Below are 17,591 nucleotides of genomic sequence, written 5' to 3'. Positions count from 1 at the left end.
TTAGGAATCTTTAAAAAGTGTATTTAAAAAGGTATATTTCAGACGCTAAGTAACTATCCTTCTCAGTTTCCTGAAATTCTGATCAGATATTTTATTTTTCCAAACTAGAACAGCACTGGTGATGATGGGAGCAGGAAAGGGGATGAGTGGGTGAGTGAGAAACTGAAGCAGTGTGATTCATACAGCTCATTGGGCAGCCAATAGAACTAACTAGTGTAAAGGCCAGTCTGGCCATAATGTAATCACCCTAATTCTAGTTAGCGTATCGCCCTAGTGGTCTCATAGGTGCAGGGGCCGGCCCGGAGAACTATATACACCTGGTTACAATACATAATTCCAGATCTGGGTTTCGAGTAGGAAAAGGGAAACGCCCTGTCTGTGAGAAGAGGGTACAGGCACTGTTATTGATAAAAAAAGGTTTGGAAGAACAAGGAGATGCGAGAGTCACGTCGAACACATTGTACACTAATTACAGGATTAAACTAATGGAACAAGAGACAGTGAAGACGGATGTACTTACGCTCCAGGTCCTTGCCACGTCCAAGTAATGGTGTCCTAGAAAGCAACAGAAAACAAAGTGAACGAATGCTCCCCACTTCGGACCTATGCCAGCCTGCAGGCTGCTCGGCAGGCATGCATTCTGCAATCTGCCAGTTAACAAACGCAGGTCAGTGATTTGTTCTGCAAACACATTTCACACTGAAAACAGAAATCAGAAAGCAGAGCTGTCCACGAGCACTGCATTAGAAAGCTTCTCCTGGGCGATTAATTGTAGCGCTGACATGTTAATATGATTTTTCGCGGACAGAAAACAGCATTCCATTAAAATTCCTGTCCTCAGTGTTCTCAATCTGGCCCTTGCCTACATTAGGGCAGACTTTCACCGCATGGTGACATTAGACAGGATGTACGTTTCAGGAAGTGGTGCATTCATACAAAGCAGGTTACACATGCTAGGCTTCTGCTCATCAGGAATCCACAGTGTGTGTGCAGCCTTTTTCCTCAGAAAATCAGAGATACCAACAGTTAACAGTAGCTCCGGGGGTCATTTGAGAATTGAAGACGACTTACACCCAGTGTGCGTATTTGGGTTAATTGGATATACCCAACAATCAACCTAAACAATGTGCTCTAAACCCAAAACACTGAGTGAGGACAAATGCACCAGAGTCAGAAGGAACATTCACTGTGGCATACCTTTTTTGTAATCGCTTTTAATGGACTAGATAGGTGTATTTGGCCAGAGTTGACAGTGCCTTAGTTCACTGCGACGTGCCATTAGTTCGACAGGTGGGCACCTCCTCTTATGTGTCACTCAGTAGAAGGGTGAACAGTGCTGTACTTTCGACTTACCCTCTTTAATCTGTCTGCTATAAATTGTAGATGGGGGTCATGTCTGGCCAAATGTGCAGTGTAGCCCACGAAGGCGGCCTACAGCCATGTGGAGGCTCGGAGCGGGGATGGCTTTGATCCTCCTCATTGGCTGAGGGTCTGCCACGCCCCCCCGCCGGGGACAAAGGCATGGAATCCATCGATTCCCGGACGGGTAATGCCCCGGCGAGGGCCAATCAGAATGGTCCTTTCATTCTGATTCGCCCTCGCCAGGTACTAATGGGCAATAGGTGGGCGAGTTTCCACCAACTGCATTGTCAAGGAAAAGCAGTGGCTCAAAATGATGGGCTTCTTTCAAACTTCATGCATATCTGTTGTCTGGTCATGAACTGATCTTAGTAAGGACTGTGTTGAGGAAGTATGGGTTCCAAGTGAAAATAGCATTTAAAAAATACAGTCACAAAAACATTGAAGTGAAGTGAATAAAGCTGTGTGACAGTGACCCTGTCAGGGAGTTAGGGGAACACCATCCTAATCTGGGGTAGAAGGCCTGTCACGACATAAACCAGAGCCAGTGTTACCCCATGGGGCAGAGGGGAGTGAGTTGGGTGGCCCCAGTCCCTGAACCCCATAACTGTGCCAACAGATTGCACCCCAGGTGGGAAGCATCCCCGACCCGACCTGTGATCTCATGCATGTGTCATGGGCTGAGCAGCGGGAGTGGGGACTATGAGTTAACAAAATTGTCGATGCTGGCATCTGCTGAATTTCATGAACCTCAGAAAACAGCAATAAGAGGGTCAAGCTCGAACAGGCCTGGTTGTGTTAGTCTGCTTTTGCTCTTCTTTTTTACTAACAATGACCCGTTTGCTGCTGTGACTCAGGTCAGAGAATCGACAATGTCAGATCTACACTAATGTCGTTCGTATGACCTCAAACATTTAGCCACTCTTAAAAGGTGATGAACTGGTCTTGAACTCATGCTTGTGAACTCTCAACATTCTTAAATGTTTCCTTCGTGATCACTCATTTTATCTCCCAACAGCACCATGAAACTGTAAGAATCGCAAAGAAAAACGAGGTCTACCATCCCAACATAAAAACAAAAACAATCAAATTCTTAAAGGGTGGAAGGCAACCTTTTCTTGGGACTCGTTAAGTTTACTTTTTGAAAATTACTAGTCGCGTGCTGCTTGCACATTGTGCAGTGTATAGACAAATTTCATTTCAAGGGACTTGGAGTACTGCGGGTATTAGCGGAAGCATCTGCAGTGTACCCCAAGCGTAGGGCGCTTTGCCCTCCACCCTCACCCCCCAGCCTTGCAGCCCTGCACTTTTTCACATTCTCCTTTATGGTAAAGAACATTGTCCCGAGCTTGGCAGAGAAATGGACTATGCAGAAGGAGCTGCCTCCACAAGGTGTGTTTAGCTGCTGGTGTATCAAATGCAGAAATGGGTGGCATCAAGAGCCCCACGTTCTGAAACACCTTTTGTACACCGGTTGGTCACACGACAGAAATGTGAGCAGGTGATTCCCCAACACTTGAACCATTATTTAGAGACCTGGCTTTGATTAATGTGGCGTTAGCTAGTCATGGCCATTTCCCAGCGTTTGTGTTAAAGGAGATCGGAAGCTGCATGGTGCAGGGTATTTTAAAGGCCATGAATTGATGCTACAGCATGTCGCCCCCAATAGAACAAAGAAAGTGAAGCATGCATCCTGCAAGTCTGGGTATTTGCATTATACGGATGACGGGCCAACCGTCCACGGAGACGGTTTCTACTATAGTTGCCGAGTCGCTTTCCCAAGCCAGCTGCTGTGCAGACTTCGCTCAGCTTTTGGTCCAGCGCCTGCATCCATCCTTCACACCATCATTCACAAGGCACGTTCGTGTAGGTGTTTATCTCGTTAGACTAGCGTGATTGCTATTCCAAATAAAAGAAGCACAACGACAAAGAGTATAAGAGGGAATAAGTTACTTACCTGTAACTGTTGTTCTCCAGCATGGGGTCTGGCATGGATTCACATGCTCACGAATACAAGAATACATAGCAGTACACACATGCACAACCACAAGAGGTGGCAAGGCTCAACATTAAGCATCTCTTACCTCCTCACCAGGCCCACCTTCAGGCAAACAGGTTGTGCAGGACTGCTTGGCTGACTCTGGACTCCTCCCTGGAGTCCCGGTCGACGCAGTAGAATCTCGTGAAGTTGTGCGTCGACCTCCACGTAGCAGCCCTGCAGATGTCCAGCAGGGGCACACCAGACAGAACGCCGTGGCAGCAGCGATCGCTCTGGTTGAGTGGGCTCTCGGACGGCCGGGCAACGGTCGGTTTGCCAACCGGTGACAGTGCATGATGCAGCCGGAGAGCCATCTGGAAATGGAAGCCTTCGAGAGGGCCTTCCCTTGGTTCACAGGTCCAAAATTCACAAACAGCTGTGATGTCTTCCGAAGGTCCTTCGTGCGGTCCACGTAGAACTTCAGCGCTCTAGCCACATCCAGCGAGTGCAAAGTCCTCTCAGACGGCGACGAAGGCGACGGGAAGAAAACAGGTAGCAGCAAGGGCTCGTTGAGATGGAAGTCGGACGGCACCTTGGGCATGAAGGAGGGGTGCGTCCTCAGCACTACCTTCATCTGATGGAATGTCAGGTATGGCGGTTTACACGAGAGGGCCTATATCTCACCCACTCGGCGTGCGGGGGTGATGGCCACAAGAAATGCAGTCTTCCACGACAAGAACTTCAACGGTGCCACATGCAGAGGCTCGAATGGTGGCCCCATGAGTCTGGCCAGCACTATGTTGAGCTCCCACACCGGGGCCGGGGCCTTCACCGGCTGGAACGATCGGAACAGTCCTTTCATGAATTCCTTCACCAGGTGATGGGACCACAGAGATGATTGTCCCGGAGTTGTGGTGTAGCGGGAGATAGCCGCCAGATGGATTTTGATGAAAGAATGTGCCAGCCCGCCTGGGCCAGCGATAGCAAGTACGGCAGCACTTGAGGGGCCGTAATTCGTAGAGGGTTAATCTTCTGTGCACGGCCCCAGACAGAGAACCTCTTCCATTTATGTCCATAGCACTTGAGAGTCGATGACGCCCTGGCTTTCGCAAGTACCTCCTTGCAGTCTGCCGGGATATCGTACCCTCCAAACTCTAGTTCTGCAGGAGCCAGGCCTGCAGGTTCAAGGATCCTGGGTCGTGATGGAGGATGGTGCCTCCTTCCCATGAGAGAACATCCCCGTCCGTCGGAAGTTTGACCGGAGGGGAGGCTGACATGTCCAGAAGGTCCGGGAACCAGATCTGCCTCGTCCATGCCAGTGCGACGAGGATCATCCTGCACCGGGACCGTCTGAGTTGACTGATGAGTCGTAGCAGCAATGGCAACGGGGGGGAACGCACACAGGAACAGGCCATCCCAGGGCAATGAGAAGGCATCGCCCATGCTCCCCGGCTGGGGAAACCTGCTGGCGAACCTCCGGCACTTGGCGTTTGTCGCTGTTGCGAATAAGTATATCTGGCGATTGCCCCATCATCGGAATAGGGGATCCACCTGATCCTGCCGAAGTTCCCACTCGTGGCACGAGCGTAGCTCCCTGCTGAGCGAGTCGGCAATGGTGTTCTTTATTCCTGCCAGATGGAAGGGTACCAGGAACATCCCTTGGGCGAGGGCCCAGTGCCACAGGTCCTGTGCTTCCTTGGACAGGGCTTGGGATGGCCCCTTTGCTTCCGGATGTAGAACATTGTGGTGGTGTTGTCGGTGAAGATCCTTACCACTTTGCCCTTGAGGGATGGGAGGAATTACCCAAGTGCCCAGAACACGGCTCGGAGCTCCAGGACATTGATGTGTAGCGATCTCGCCTCTGGGCGCCAGAGGCCTCTTGCATGGAGATCGCCAGAGTGCTCTCCCCATCCCTCCAGGGAGGCGTCCGTCGTCACCGTTTCCTGATGCGCCGGGGTCTGGAAGTCCATGCCCACCGCTAGGTGCACGCAGTTGCCCCACCACCGGATCGCTTATCAGAAAGTCTCATTGAGAGAGATCCTGTATTCGAAGCTGCCCACCGCTTGCCTCCAACGGGCGTCTGGGAACTCCTGTAGGGGTCGCATCCGCAGCCTGCATAGGCGCACAAGGTAGATGCACGAGGACATCATGCCAAGTAGGGACTTGATGGACCTCACCCTAGCCACGTCCATGGTCAACAGCCGTTGTACCTTGCCCAAGATGGCTTTCGTCCTCTCCTCCGAAGGGGAAGCCGATCGCGCCACTGTGTCGAGGTGGGATTTCGCAAAGTTGATCAAGAATCCCAAATCCGTGAGAAGTTGGACGGTCTTCGCTGTGTGATTGACGGTGAGTTCTCTTGACCTTGCTCGGATGAGCCAATCGTCCAAGTAGGGGTAGACGTGGATCCCCTGCAGGTGCAGCCGCGTCGCCACTGGTGCTAGGCACTTGGTGAACACCCTGGGCGCCGACTACAATCCGAAAGGAAGGGCCTTGAACTGATAGTGTCGCCCTTGGACCACAAATCGCAGGAATTTTCGATGGAAGTAGGCATCCTATAAGTTCAGCGACGATAGGAAGTAGCCTTCCTCCAGCTGTCCCAGCACGTGCTGGAGGTTGACCATCCGGAACTTCTGTGACTTGATATACTTGTTTAGAAGACAAAGGTCCAGGATGGGTCGCCACTCGCCGGTCTTCTTTCGGACGAGGATGTATCGCGAGTACACTCCGGTGCCCCGCAGCCTCTTTGTGACGAGTTCTATGGCATCTTTTCTTAACATCGCTCGTACCTCCAGAAGTAGTTGTGGGACATGGTTTTCCTTTCTAGCCATGGGTGGAATACGGGGACACCTCTTTCAGAATTCTAGGGTGTGCCCACGGGCCAGGGCATGTAGCACCCAGCGGTCGGTGGAGATGGACTCCCACACGCTGACAAATTTTGCCAGCCGGCCTCCCACTGGGGTACTTCGGTGGGTGCCCGACGCCACGGCCGGTTCAGTCCTGTTTCGCTGTGGCCTGTCATGATCTCTGCTTCCAAAAGATCAGGACTTGCCCGACTCCCTTGGAAGCAGACCCATAACCCCGGTTCCGAGTGCCAGCCAGTCCCAATTGGGACCTTTTGGACCCTGTCCTGGCGCCAGTGGCACCAGGCTCATAAAGATGCCCAGTCCCAGCGCTGGAAGCGCCGGGCTCATAATGCTTGGGTGGACTTACCTGCAGCAGACCATGCTGCTTACTTACCTGCCAGTTGAACCCCTGATCCTCTTCTGTTTGGGACTACTTTTCCTGTTGGGTGGGGCAGGAGCCACTCCCTAGGTTCAGAACACTGGAACTCTTCTGGAAAGCAGGAACTCTTTTCTTACATAGGCGTGGCTGTGGAAGGAGACACCTAAGCACTACAGGAGGCTATTTAAACCACACCCGATGGATGAATCTTGCTTTGCGTTATTCTGCATTCTCTGCAGCAGAACGCTCATCGTGTCTTCTGCTTCTGATCCTGGGCCTAAGGGAACAAAGGCTTACCATCCTGGAATCCAGTCTTCAGCAGCACCTGTAAAGACAAAGAAAGAACAGGTTAGCACTACGGTCTTCAGTGGCAGCGCATCTCTTACCTGGTCCATCGGCTGTCACCAACGCCTCGCGCTGCATTCCGGCATCTGAAAGACAAAGGCTTACCTACTCTTCGCATGCTCCGGAGGTCTTCGCTCTGCATTCCGGCATCTGAAAGACAAAAGCTTACCAGCTCTTCGCACGCTCCGGAGGCCTTCGGCGCTGCATCCCGCATCTGAAAGACAAAAGAAGGTGCGTTTAAAGACATTGGGCAACTTTATTACTCACATGCCATTACTCCTTCCCACGCCGAATCCAGTGGGTATTCCAGCACCTTTCAGCTTCTCTACAGCTCCGAACTTGTACCTGCAAGATAAAAGGGACAGTTAGTGCGCATCGTGAAGCAGGCTACAAGCGCTTACTTACGTGCTTCCAGGCGCTTCTATTCCTCACGTGGGTTCGATCCTCAACTCTCATCAGCCCGCCATCCGCCATCGCCGGAATCCTGCAAAACAAGAGATATCATTACAAAAGACTTTTAAGACATTTGAAGTGCCCAGAACTTACCGTTCGTGCAGTTAACGACGGACAGCAGTCCTCTGAGGTCAAGAGGCCTGCAGCCTTATCCAGTGAAGAAACTGGTTACGGCACCCTGCCCCGAGGCAGATGGAGAGCTCGGCGTTCACTTACCTAAGGTGAGGGCGTTAACCTTTGGGGTTCTACAGGAGAAGAGAAAGGGAAGAGGAGAGAGGCACCCAATAACCCCAGTTCATTAATCCCATATTTTCTATCTGCAGACATCTTACTCTTCGAGTCAGACATACAGTGCACAGAGGTCCAGCCCAAAGAGCCAACCGTGTGTTACACATCACCTTTGAAGATACGGCATTCACCCAGTCAAGACCGGCGCCTCTGCGGGAATCAGGTGAGCGTTACAGGCCTTGCCGCCTTGGCTCCTGGGCGACGACGACAGGATCCTCCTGTCTTGCCGCATCCTCTGTAGGCCTCCTGCGATGAGGAGTGGGCCGCTTGGCGGTACGACGAGGAACTGCCGCCAAATCCTTTGGAGGCACCTTGTTTGCCTCCGAAGCTCCGAAAGGACAGCCGTCGCTGTTGAAGAACACCCACTGTCTTGCCGAACAGGTTGTTCCCGTCAAAGGGCATGTCCAGAACCCTGGTCTGCATGTCCTGACGGAAGTCGGTGGCCTTGAGCCAACCACGCCGGCAAAGGCAAATGCTGTTGCCCATCTGACGAAAGCCGGTGTTGGCGATGTCCGACGCCACCGTGATGCCGTGTCCGAAGCCACCTCGCCTTCCTGTAGGATCTCCAGGGCCTCAGCCCTCTTGTCATCCGGGAGGAAGTCTAGCAGGGGATTGATCTTGAACCAAAGCGCCCTGTGGTAGTGAGCCACGATTGCGAGGGTTTTGGCCGCTTTGATCGTCGCCGCTGCCGACGAGATGACCCGTCGTCCCATGGCATCCAGCTTCTTCCCCTCGCCGCCCAGTGGGGATATTGAAGTTGACGTCGTTGCCCCCGCCGCTTTCTTCTTGGCCGCCGCGGAGAACACCGAATCCGGGGACAGCTGTGCCCTGAGACACATAGGGGCGGACTCCGGGACCTGGCACTTCTTCTCATACCGGTCCCTCCTAGCAGGAGCCGTGGACGGGTTCTTCAGGAGCACCAGCCCCTCGTCCCAGATGTCATCCAGTAACGGGATTGAGAGGACAGTCTTCCTCTTGGCCTCCCGCCGTTGGTAGAGGAAACCTTCGTTCTTCTGTTCTTCAGGGCAGAGCTGGAAGAGCCCAGATACCCTGGCGATCATGGTGTGGAAGGAGCCAATTTCGTAGGAGGGTGGGGGGAGGCCCGAGGAGGTGGTGAAGGGAGGTCCATTCCGTCATCACCACCGTCATCGTCCGTCCCCGTCGTTGCCGTCTCTGTTTCCGTCTCATCCCTCGGAGGAGGGGATGGGGGTGAAGGCTGGAAGGTGGAGGAGGATGGACTTGTCTCCGCTTGTTAGGCAGGCTCCCTGACGGAACAGGCCTTGCTGGGTCGTCGGTGGGGGGTAAGGGCATCCTTGTCCTTATCTCCGTGCACAGGTTCTGTATCGCCATCAGGATAGCTCCTGAGTTGTCCTGCGGTAAGGGTACCAGCTGCAACGGGACCGACGGGGCGCGGGTCCTCCGCGGTCCTATCTTCCTCATTGGCCCCCGTGTTGCTCTCCTTGTCGGCCTCGTCGGGATCCTTCCTGTGGGCCCCGGATTCCTCCAACTTCTTGTCCAGGATCCTTTGCACGCTCGCCAACTCATCCTCAAAGGTGGTATCCGTGTCCGTTAAGGCTATCGCGCCCCCCCTTCTTTCTCCTGCTGGGGTTTCACGGGGAGTCTTCTCGATAGGCAGAAAAGATGATTCCCTCCGGGTTGGCAGGGAAACTCTAGCCCCTGAAGTCGTCTCCACTGGGAAAGCCTCCGCAGGTATCGCCAGGGCCGCCACGACTCCCTCAATCGAGGCCTTAGCCGGGTGAATCAGGGCCTTCACGACCCTAGGTGTGCCTGGGGCCTTCACCTTGGGGGAGGGACACCGCCTCGCTCCCCCTCGGCTGAATCCGTCGGGATCGACCAGGACTTCTCCCGAAGCTTACCCAGGTTCTCCGTTGGCTCGTGGTTGATGGCGTCGGTGATAAAGCGCCCTGCCTGGCAGCCGAGGAGCCCGACCGATCGGTACTCTTGGTGCACGCAGACTCACCGTGCTTAGCCTTTTGTTGGGCCCCCGTCGCCTGAGCGCCCTCGAAGGTCTTAGAAGACCGCTCGGATTTCTTCCTCTTCTCACCCGCTACTGGGCTCTTCCCCTGCAGCCAGTTGGCGAGTCGAAAACGACGATCCTTCATCGTCCATTCAGACATGTTCTTACAAAACGCACAGACCTTCTCCACATGCGATTTGTCATTGTGAAGACACTAGAGGCACAGAGAGTGCTCATCCTCCTTAAAGACGTTCTGAAGCACGCATCCAGGGCAGCTCCTGAACAGCTAGGCTCCAACGGGTGTCATGCTTCCCTTGTCCTGGGCCATGTCCACACGGGGTAGGCCTCAAAGATCTTCTGGAATCCTCCGAGAAGTGGAAACACGGCGAATAAATGACCTTGAGGGGCGTAGAAAAATTCCAAGAACAGACCTCTGTTGATCGGAAGTGAAGACGGTGGAGATTGAGGCTCGATTGACCATAAACTCTTCGAAAAAGCGCAAAACGCAGTAAAAGCTCGAGAGCTACAGCACGAGGACTCCCAACACTTGAACATGCGGTAAAAATCTGAAGATGGCTGCCAAAGGAGGGCCTTAGGTAGAGGGCAGTCATTGGTTGGGGGCAGTATGACCCAGAGACCAGTGATTGTTTACTAGTAGAAAAACAGTTCAGAAACGAAATTGAAACAGATTTTTTCTTTACCGAGGATTCCCAGCCGGACGACGTGGAATATTCATGAGCATGTGAATCCATGCCAGACCCCATGCCTGAGAAAGAGTGGTTCCAAGAATGGAAAGAGTGTTGTTGTGATTGTGAGACTGTATGCGAGAGAGTGGTAGCAGAGAAGGGTGCAGAGGAGAAGTGTGAGAGTATAGAGAGTGGGAGGTGATTATGTAGTGTTAGAGTATAAAGGGGGAAGGAGGCCTTAGAGTGAGAGTGTTATAGAGAGACAGAGGAAGGAGTTGTAGAGGGGGAGAATGCAGGTGAGAATTTGCAGTTAGTGTAAGAGGGAGTTGATAGAGAACCAAAAAGGGAAGAAGGATTGCAAGAAGACAAGAGAACAGAAGAGAGAAGAGGGGGAGGTTAGAGAGGAGGATAGAGAGGAGGATATCTAGGAGACAGAGGAGACAGTGAGGGAGAAGGTGCGACAAGAGAGGCAGTATGAGGAAAAAGGGGCTTAGTGAGAAGAGAGGCAAGATCAGGTATAGGAACAAAAGGGGTGGAGAGACAGAGAGAGAATGAGAGGATATACACATACTTGCCAACCCTACCAATTTAGGCGGCAGGATACCGCTTTTTAAGCAGTCCTACCGACACCTGATTTAGTGGCAACAAATTAGGATTTTTTTTAACAGCATGATCAGCATCCTCTGGTGTAGGGGGTTGGGGGAGGGGGGGGGGGGGAGAGGCCGAGCCGGGAGACCACCCGGGCTCCATGCCGCCCAAGGGGCCATTAGCCCCACCACACCAGCTTGGGGGAGTCTTTCAAGGGCTCCCCCAAGCTGGCGTAGCAGGAAAAGGCACGCCATGCAGGCTTTTGATGTAAAAGGCGCCCATGGCAGCTGGCTAAATGCGCCCCTCCGCCGCGGGTGCCTTTGACAAAAGGCACCATTAGCCCCCCACCATGCCAGCTCGGGGGAGTCTTTCAAGGGCTCCCCCGAGCTGGCGTGGTGGCAGGCGCCTCATTGTCATTTAATGCACCCGCGGCGGCGGGCTCATTCAATGACAATGAGCTGCTGACGCGCCCTATTCCAATCATTTCCTCCTCGCCGGACAATTTTTGAAACTTTAAGATTTCCTACAGATTTTTGGTCACAGAATGTTGGCATGTATGTATACAGACACCATTCAGAACATTAGTTGCACCATTCTTGCAGGACTTTTTTAATAGGTTACCCATAGGAAGCACTGGAGGAAGTTAAATAAGGCCTTGGCCTTTGAGCCTTCCTAAAAAAGAGAGGCTAGCTTAGCCTAGACAGTAGGAGTCACCGAGATAAAGAAACCACGCTAAACGTGGGTGTTCAAGAAGAGTGGGTTAGGGTGGAAAAAGCCCACAGGAGTTTCAGAGACCACCGGGAAAAGGTCCACTTGCAATCTTGAGAAGTTCGGAAACCCCATTTTGAATAAAAACCTTTCAACCATCTATCGGACTCTGGAGATTTGTAAAGCTACCCATGAAAGCTAACTAAAAATCTATGTTGCCTAGTGAAGAAAGGGATAAAAGCAAAGGCAGAAAAGTAAAAGTAAATGGTTAAAAGTAAACAACATAGTATATGTGCGGTTGGTAGAAGCGGAAGGGTGGTGTTGAATAGGGCCTGTCCCATCAAGAGATTTTTTTTTTTAAAGCATTGGCAAAAACTGAAATGTTTGGTAGAAAGGGATTATATTAAAGACTAATGTCACATAAAAGAGAATAAAGATGCAGCTGTAACTTATTTTGGATTTAGTGGGGTTTATCTTGACAAGATGAACCCTATTCTTCCCCTCATGTACTGAAGCTACCCTGCATTCTGTATAAATAATTACTGTTTTACTAAAGGCATTTTCTAAATGCGGACAAAACACAGGACCAATGAGGTCGAAATTACTCCATACCTGGATCGAGCGACCTAGTAACTGGATTATCTGGTTCAAACCAGGACACACCAGAAGTTTAAAAAAATGTTTTTACATTTGGAAAACTATGTTATAGAATATAAATAAAAAAGGTAAACCAAAATCAAGGGCTTGTACTCTTATGACACATCTCGCTAATGTATAACAGCATTACCTTACCTCTAGTACATTATGAATAGCAGACAACTGCAAAGACTTGAGTTTTGAGCAACTATCCAGGCACATAGATCTTGAGGTGGATTGTGACAAAACGTGAGGCTTATACTGGTCATTATGTGCCATATTTTTGAGGTTGCACATTGGTGGTTTAACTGCATTGGAAATTGGATAGTGTTGTGAATATATAGCTATGCAAGGTACACAACTGCCTCAAATCTGTGTGTGACCTGCAGTCAAAGGATTGAATCTTAACCTTCCAAAATCAAAACATTGGGGACTGTTGCAATGGTTAATAACAACACCTCAAATTATTAAGATTAGGAGCCAATGGAACCCAGCATGTTGTGCAATATAACTATGTTACATTACCATAAATGAATCCTCCTAATGTCGTTATGTGATTTTGATTTTTATTTATGGCTATCCACAGACAAAAACTATTGCAAGATGGTCAGGCCAGAACTAAGTACAGTAAGAATTTCCTCAAACATATTTATGTGGAAGTTCGTATTTTGAAGCTCTTCCGGATACAGTCATTAAAAGCAGAGATTGCAATTCCAATAGGAAACTAAGCCAACTGGAATAAGCACAAAAGAAACATGCTCAACATTCCGAATGAACGCAGATGTTTACATGTTCAATCACATATTACAATGTAAGCACACGTTTGTAACTTTCCTTTAATCGGGCGTCATATGTTGTTTTCCATAAAGGTGATATCTCATCTCTAAGGTTTGGAGGCAAAAAAAGATAAAAACCAGGATCATCATGTTTTGTTTTTTAGTTTTGAAGCCCAAACTATACATTTTTTCTTCAGAATGTATAAAGCAAAGATTACATGTACAGACTTTTATGGTACAGAGCTTGGTAAAAAGGATACCTTGGAAAGTAACTACCTTTTCTTGGGTCTACCAAGACCAGCACCCACTGATGAGTGACAAATAAGAACTAATTTGATGCTGTTAAGTACCTGGCTGAACGCAAAGGCAGAATTAACTCATGTTATTTTCATTGATTTGTGGGGTGAGGCACAATCTGTAAAAATTCAACGGATTACATTTGAAAAAAAAAACAGTTTGACATGTTGCCACTGAATTGTTTACCCAAAGGTTTGGTAAATTAAATAAAACCCCATAAAACACCATGTTTGGAGGTGTACGTAAATAGTAGAATCTGTTAAACCCTCAAATAGAGCGCCCATCATCATTTCATTGCCTGGATGATCGCAGGATTTTTCACCAATTGTAAGCATCAGTATTTGATTACAAGTTTACAATTTAATTTTCTGTACATTAATGCAAGACACATTCATGGAAATCAAAAGATGTGGAGGATCATTTTGGTCTTATTTTGTTTTAATATGCTGGAATCGCAAATACACTTTTTATTCTTTTGTCCAGCATATACTTCTAAGGAAGTCAACGTTAATCTCACATATTAAGAGGCCACAATGTACAGACTTCTCTGCATTGTTATTATTGAACTCGTGCCAAAACATGCCAATTACGGGTGACAAAGAACTTTTTGAAACATGCAAAGCATTTTATTTTAGCATGTCAAACTGTATGGTGATTATTTACTTACATGGTACTAGCAAAAAGTACCCCTTCTCCGAATGGGTTATGTGGACAGACATGAAAACACGCATCAATCATTGAAAATCAATGATCCTGTAGGTTGCTGTTGCGATTCACTTATCACTTGATGTGCTTTGCACGCTGAAGTTAACTGCACTGAGAATGGGCTTGTGTGGCAGACGTTGAGGGGAGGCGAGAGTTGGTGTGCTGCTGCATACTGGGACCTACTCTGCTCTCTCCCCAACTGTTGCCTCACCCTGGCATGGTGCAGTTTGTTGCAGTGCAAATGTCCCAGAAACTATGCATTCTAGGATTGAGGATCAGTCCTTCGACCACATTGAGGTTTCGCTGATTTTAGCAAAGTATCTCATGTGTGAAGGTGCTGAAATTTGAGGAAAGGGGTGGGGTGTCCAATGGTCATGTAGCCAGTAATGTCCGGAAGCACTTGGCGGGTAACTATGCATAATTTAATGTAGATTGGTGAAACAGTGTGGAATTGTATGCAGAACAATGCTCCGCCAAGGCACAAACCCACAAACAAATGTTGACTTGTGCTGAAATCCGGGGAAAGAGGTGGGGTGTCCACAGGTCACGTAGCCAGTAATGTCCAGAGGGTTCTAACAGATAACTACGCAAATATGCAAACTTTGGTGCAAATTTGAGAAATGGCGTGCAATTGTATAAGGAACAATGCTTCGTCAAGCCACAAACCCAGCCATAAATCCACAAATGTTCACTTTTACAAATAGATAGATTTTCACTGTATTTTTACGCCATATATTTTATTGTATTGTTTTATCTTGTTTTTTGTTTTGCTTTTATGGAAATAAATTACAAAATAAAGGATTAATGATGATGTTGATGAACACCATCTCTGTCAAAACCAGACAGTCCTTATCACAACCCTCTCTTTGCCTGAAGCCAATTTGCAACCAGACTTTCCTCACAAGAGCACAGTCTGTAGGAGGATGAGAAAGCACCTAACAGACTAGGGGCTTGAGTGAAAAGGCAGGAGCAGCAGCAACAGAGCTAGAGGAAACAACAATAAGAGCTCTTTTAGTGCTTTGTTCAAATATATCAACCGTATCAGGCACCACCCCCCTTTTTCCCCACTCTTACCTGCTCTGTGAAGAACAAGACCCGTAACCTACTTGACCACAATGGAGGAAATGGAATGAAGAACCAAATAATGAAGTTAAAAGAAAAGTCCCGTAATCCCAATGGAAAAGCCGACAAGAGTTTGTGTTGTACTGCAGAGCGTCCTGGTATTAGTGTAAGGAGTGACTGAAGAAGAAAACAGGAGAGCGTCCACAGTAGTCACTTAGGTACCCACGGTAAACAACCCTCGTGATTCAGCAAAGCGTCCCAAGGAGTAGGCAAGTGAGTCCGTGTATGAGGGTGTGGAAGAAGGGACAAAATAGACAAAGGGCAGAGGAGAAAAGAAAGGAAACTTGAAGGGGAGCAGAATGCAGGTAAGTAACGGGTCCAGGCGGAAAATGGGAGGTACTGGGCCAGGTGTCGGAAGCGATATGCTGGGTTGCAGAGTTCCGGGAATGCGACGTAACCAAAACGGTAGGCAGAAGGAATCCAGGTAAAGTGAGCCGCGTCGGGGGTAACAGGAATCAATCCGAAGGGGCCAAAAAAACAGAAATCGGGGACGGTTCCAAGAGGTAATTCCGAAGTAACAGGCCAAGGAGTCAAAAACAGGATTCAATAAACAACGAGATTGCCAAAAACCTGATGCTACAAAACTGGCAGACAACTCAGTTAAGGAGCACCCGTTCCGTGCGCGCAACAAGAATAAGTACTATTCGCATACAGACACGAAGAAATGTCCGTGCGTGTCACTTGACCATAGCACCTGACTCGAGTACTACCGCGGAATGCTGGATGCTGCAGTCCGCACAGAACCGCTGTGTTTTCGGCGTTACGTTAAACACCAAGGAATCCTCCAAGTACTTGGAGGGGCAATTGCAAGTCTTTGTGAGATGACATAAGGCTGATTCACGACAATCTCCCATAAGTGGAGGCTGTTACAGATCAATCACTTGTAAATAGAAGGTTTACACAGTTCTATTCAAATAAATCAGTACATTTCTGCTTACTAATCAGTTAAAAAACAAATTGGTGGATTACATGAAATTAAAGTTACATATGATGTATAGATATTTATTTGACTGACTTCTATTGAATCTTCTATATACACAGCCAATGGGCAACCTTTTTAAAATAATTTCTCAGAAAAATGGAAGCATGCATTACATTCCAGGATTCAAAAAAATACCCTCTTAATTTGTCAATCAATACATGCTACAAAGTTTACATCCTCTACCACCATACCATGCAGTGTCTTTTAGAATTTTATAGCAAACTCTACATGGTCCACATAGCCGATGACTGGTAGTACGTTTTATCCCAAGAGGTAGGTAATTTTATGATAAACAATGTCACCTCCACATTACTTACCGGTCATCTTCATTACACTCTTACTTCCTCATCCCATTACTGATCTCAAATATATGTGCGATCATCTGTGATGGGATCCTGATGCCATTTCGCAAATATTCAAACCCTCCTTCAGACCTTCCCCTGTTGGGGAGGAGGAACCAGACAGTGCCCATGCTATCAGTCCTTCTCCTGAAGATAGCCAACCTCCACCACTCTAAGGCAATGCTGATCCTGTGAGGGAGGGGTTAAGTAATGGGATGAAAAAGAAAGAGGAGTAGTAATAAAGACTACTGTAAAGTAATCTGGACATTACCTCCCCATCTACTTTGTCATACCATTCCTTACTTCAAAGAGGATGAGCCCAAGCAGAAGACCATTGCTTTGAGTCAAACTACAAGAAAATCTGACAAGAGGTTAATCTGCTATGTGTTAAACAGCAAAATGACAGTTGTACAGCAGAATTCAGAAAAATAGTAATAAAGTCCAACATCTAACATTAAGTACCCACCCTATATATGTCCAACACCAAAAAACCATTGACAGGAGCCCAGACTGCAGACATACCTCTGGTGGATTATCTCTGGATTGTCTGGGCTGAAAGGTATGTTAATTAAATGGTTGATTTACCCCATCTTGCCACAGTGCCTATGAAAAGCATCTTGCCTTTACTGATTAAAGCTAATATGTATATTACGAATATCATGCTGTCAGACTTGGCTTGATCTGCACTACTCTTAACAGGCAACAGAGGCAAATACTTCTGGTGAGGATGAGTAAGGAAATTAAGATGGCAAACACATGCTTTCCATATTTGTAGTGAAAAGGAGAAACTACCATGGGCATACATCGAGGTCATACTGTTAAAAACAAGTGGTGTGGAAAACTCTTAAGGGGAAAGCACGAAAAAACACCCAAGTTCCCCAAATGCTCAAGTAATGTAATATCAAATGGAAAAGAAAATTAGGGACAGACGCTTTTGAGAGATCTTTGACCAAGGTACAAAACTGGCACTCGACACTGGCCTGTGGCTAATATTTGACTCTATAGATCTGTAGTGGCAAGTGACTTTGCATGGCTGGCTAATAGCTTGCAACTTGACATTTCTACCCTAGCTTTCACAGAGGTTTAAAAAGGCAGGATCTTAAAGAACCGTATCTTAGGAAGGAATA

At 48.5% G+C, this 17,591-nt stretch overlaps 1 protein-coding gene across 1 annotated transcript in view; it reads right to left on the bottom strand.

Annotated features, from left to right (window-relative positions):
- The window catches only part of LPCAT1 (lysophosphatidylcholine acyltransferase 1), a 1,148,174-nt gene that overhangs the window by 405,352 nt on the left and 725,231 nt on the right, over positions 1-17,591 (bottom strand). Inside the window, exon 7 of the mRNA XM_069620435.1 lies at positions 521-555. Coding sequence (XP_069476536.1) covers positions 521-555 — 35 coding nt within the window. The remainder of the gene's footprint in view (positions 1-520; positions 556-17,591) is intronic.

The sequence above is a fragment of the Ambystoma mexicanum genome, chromosome 5q (genome assembly GCF_040938575.1).
Source record: "Ambystoma mexicanum isolate Mex_15411 chromosome 5q, UKY_AmexF1_1, whole genome shotgun sequence".
Classification (NCBI taxonomy): Eukaryota; Metazoa; Chordata; class Amphibia; order Caudata; family Ambystomatidae; genus Ambystoma; species Ambystoma mexicanum.
Note: the sequence above shows the minus strand (reverse complement) of the source record. Positions and strands in the feature narration are given on the sequence as shown.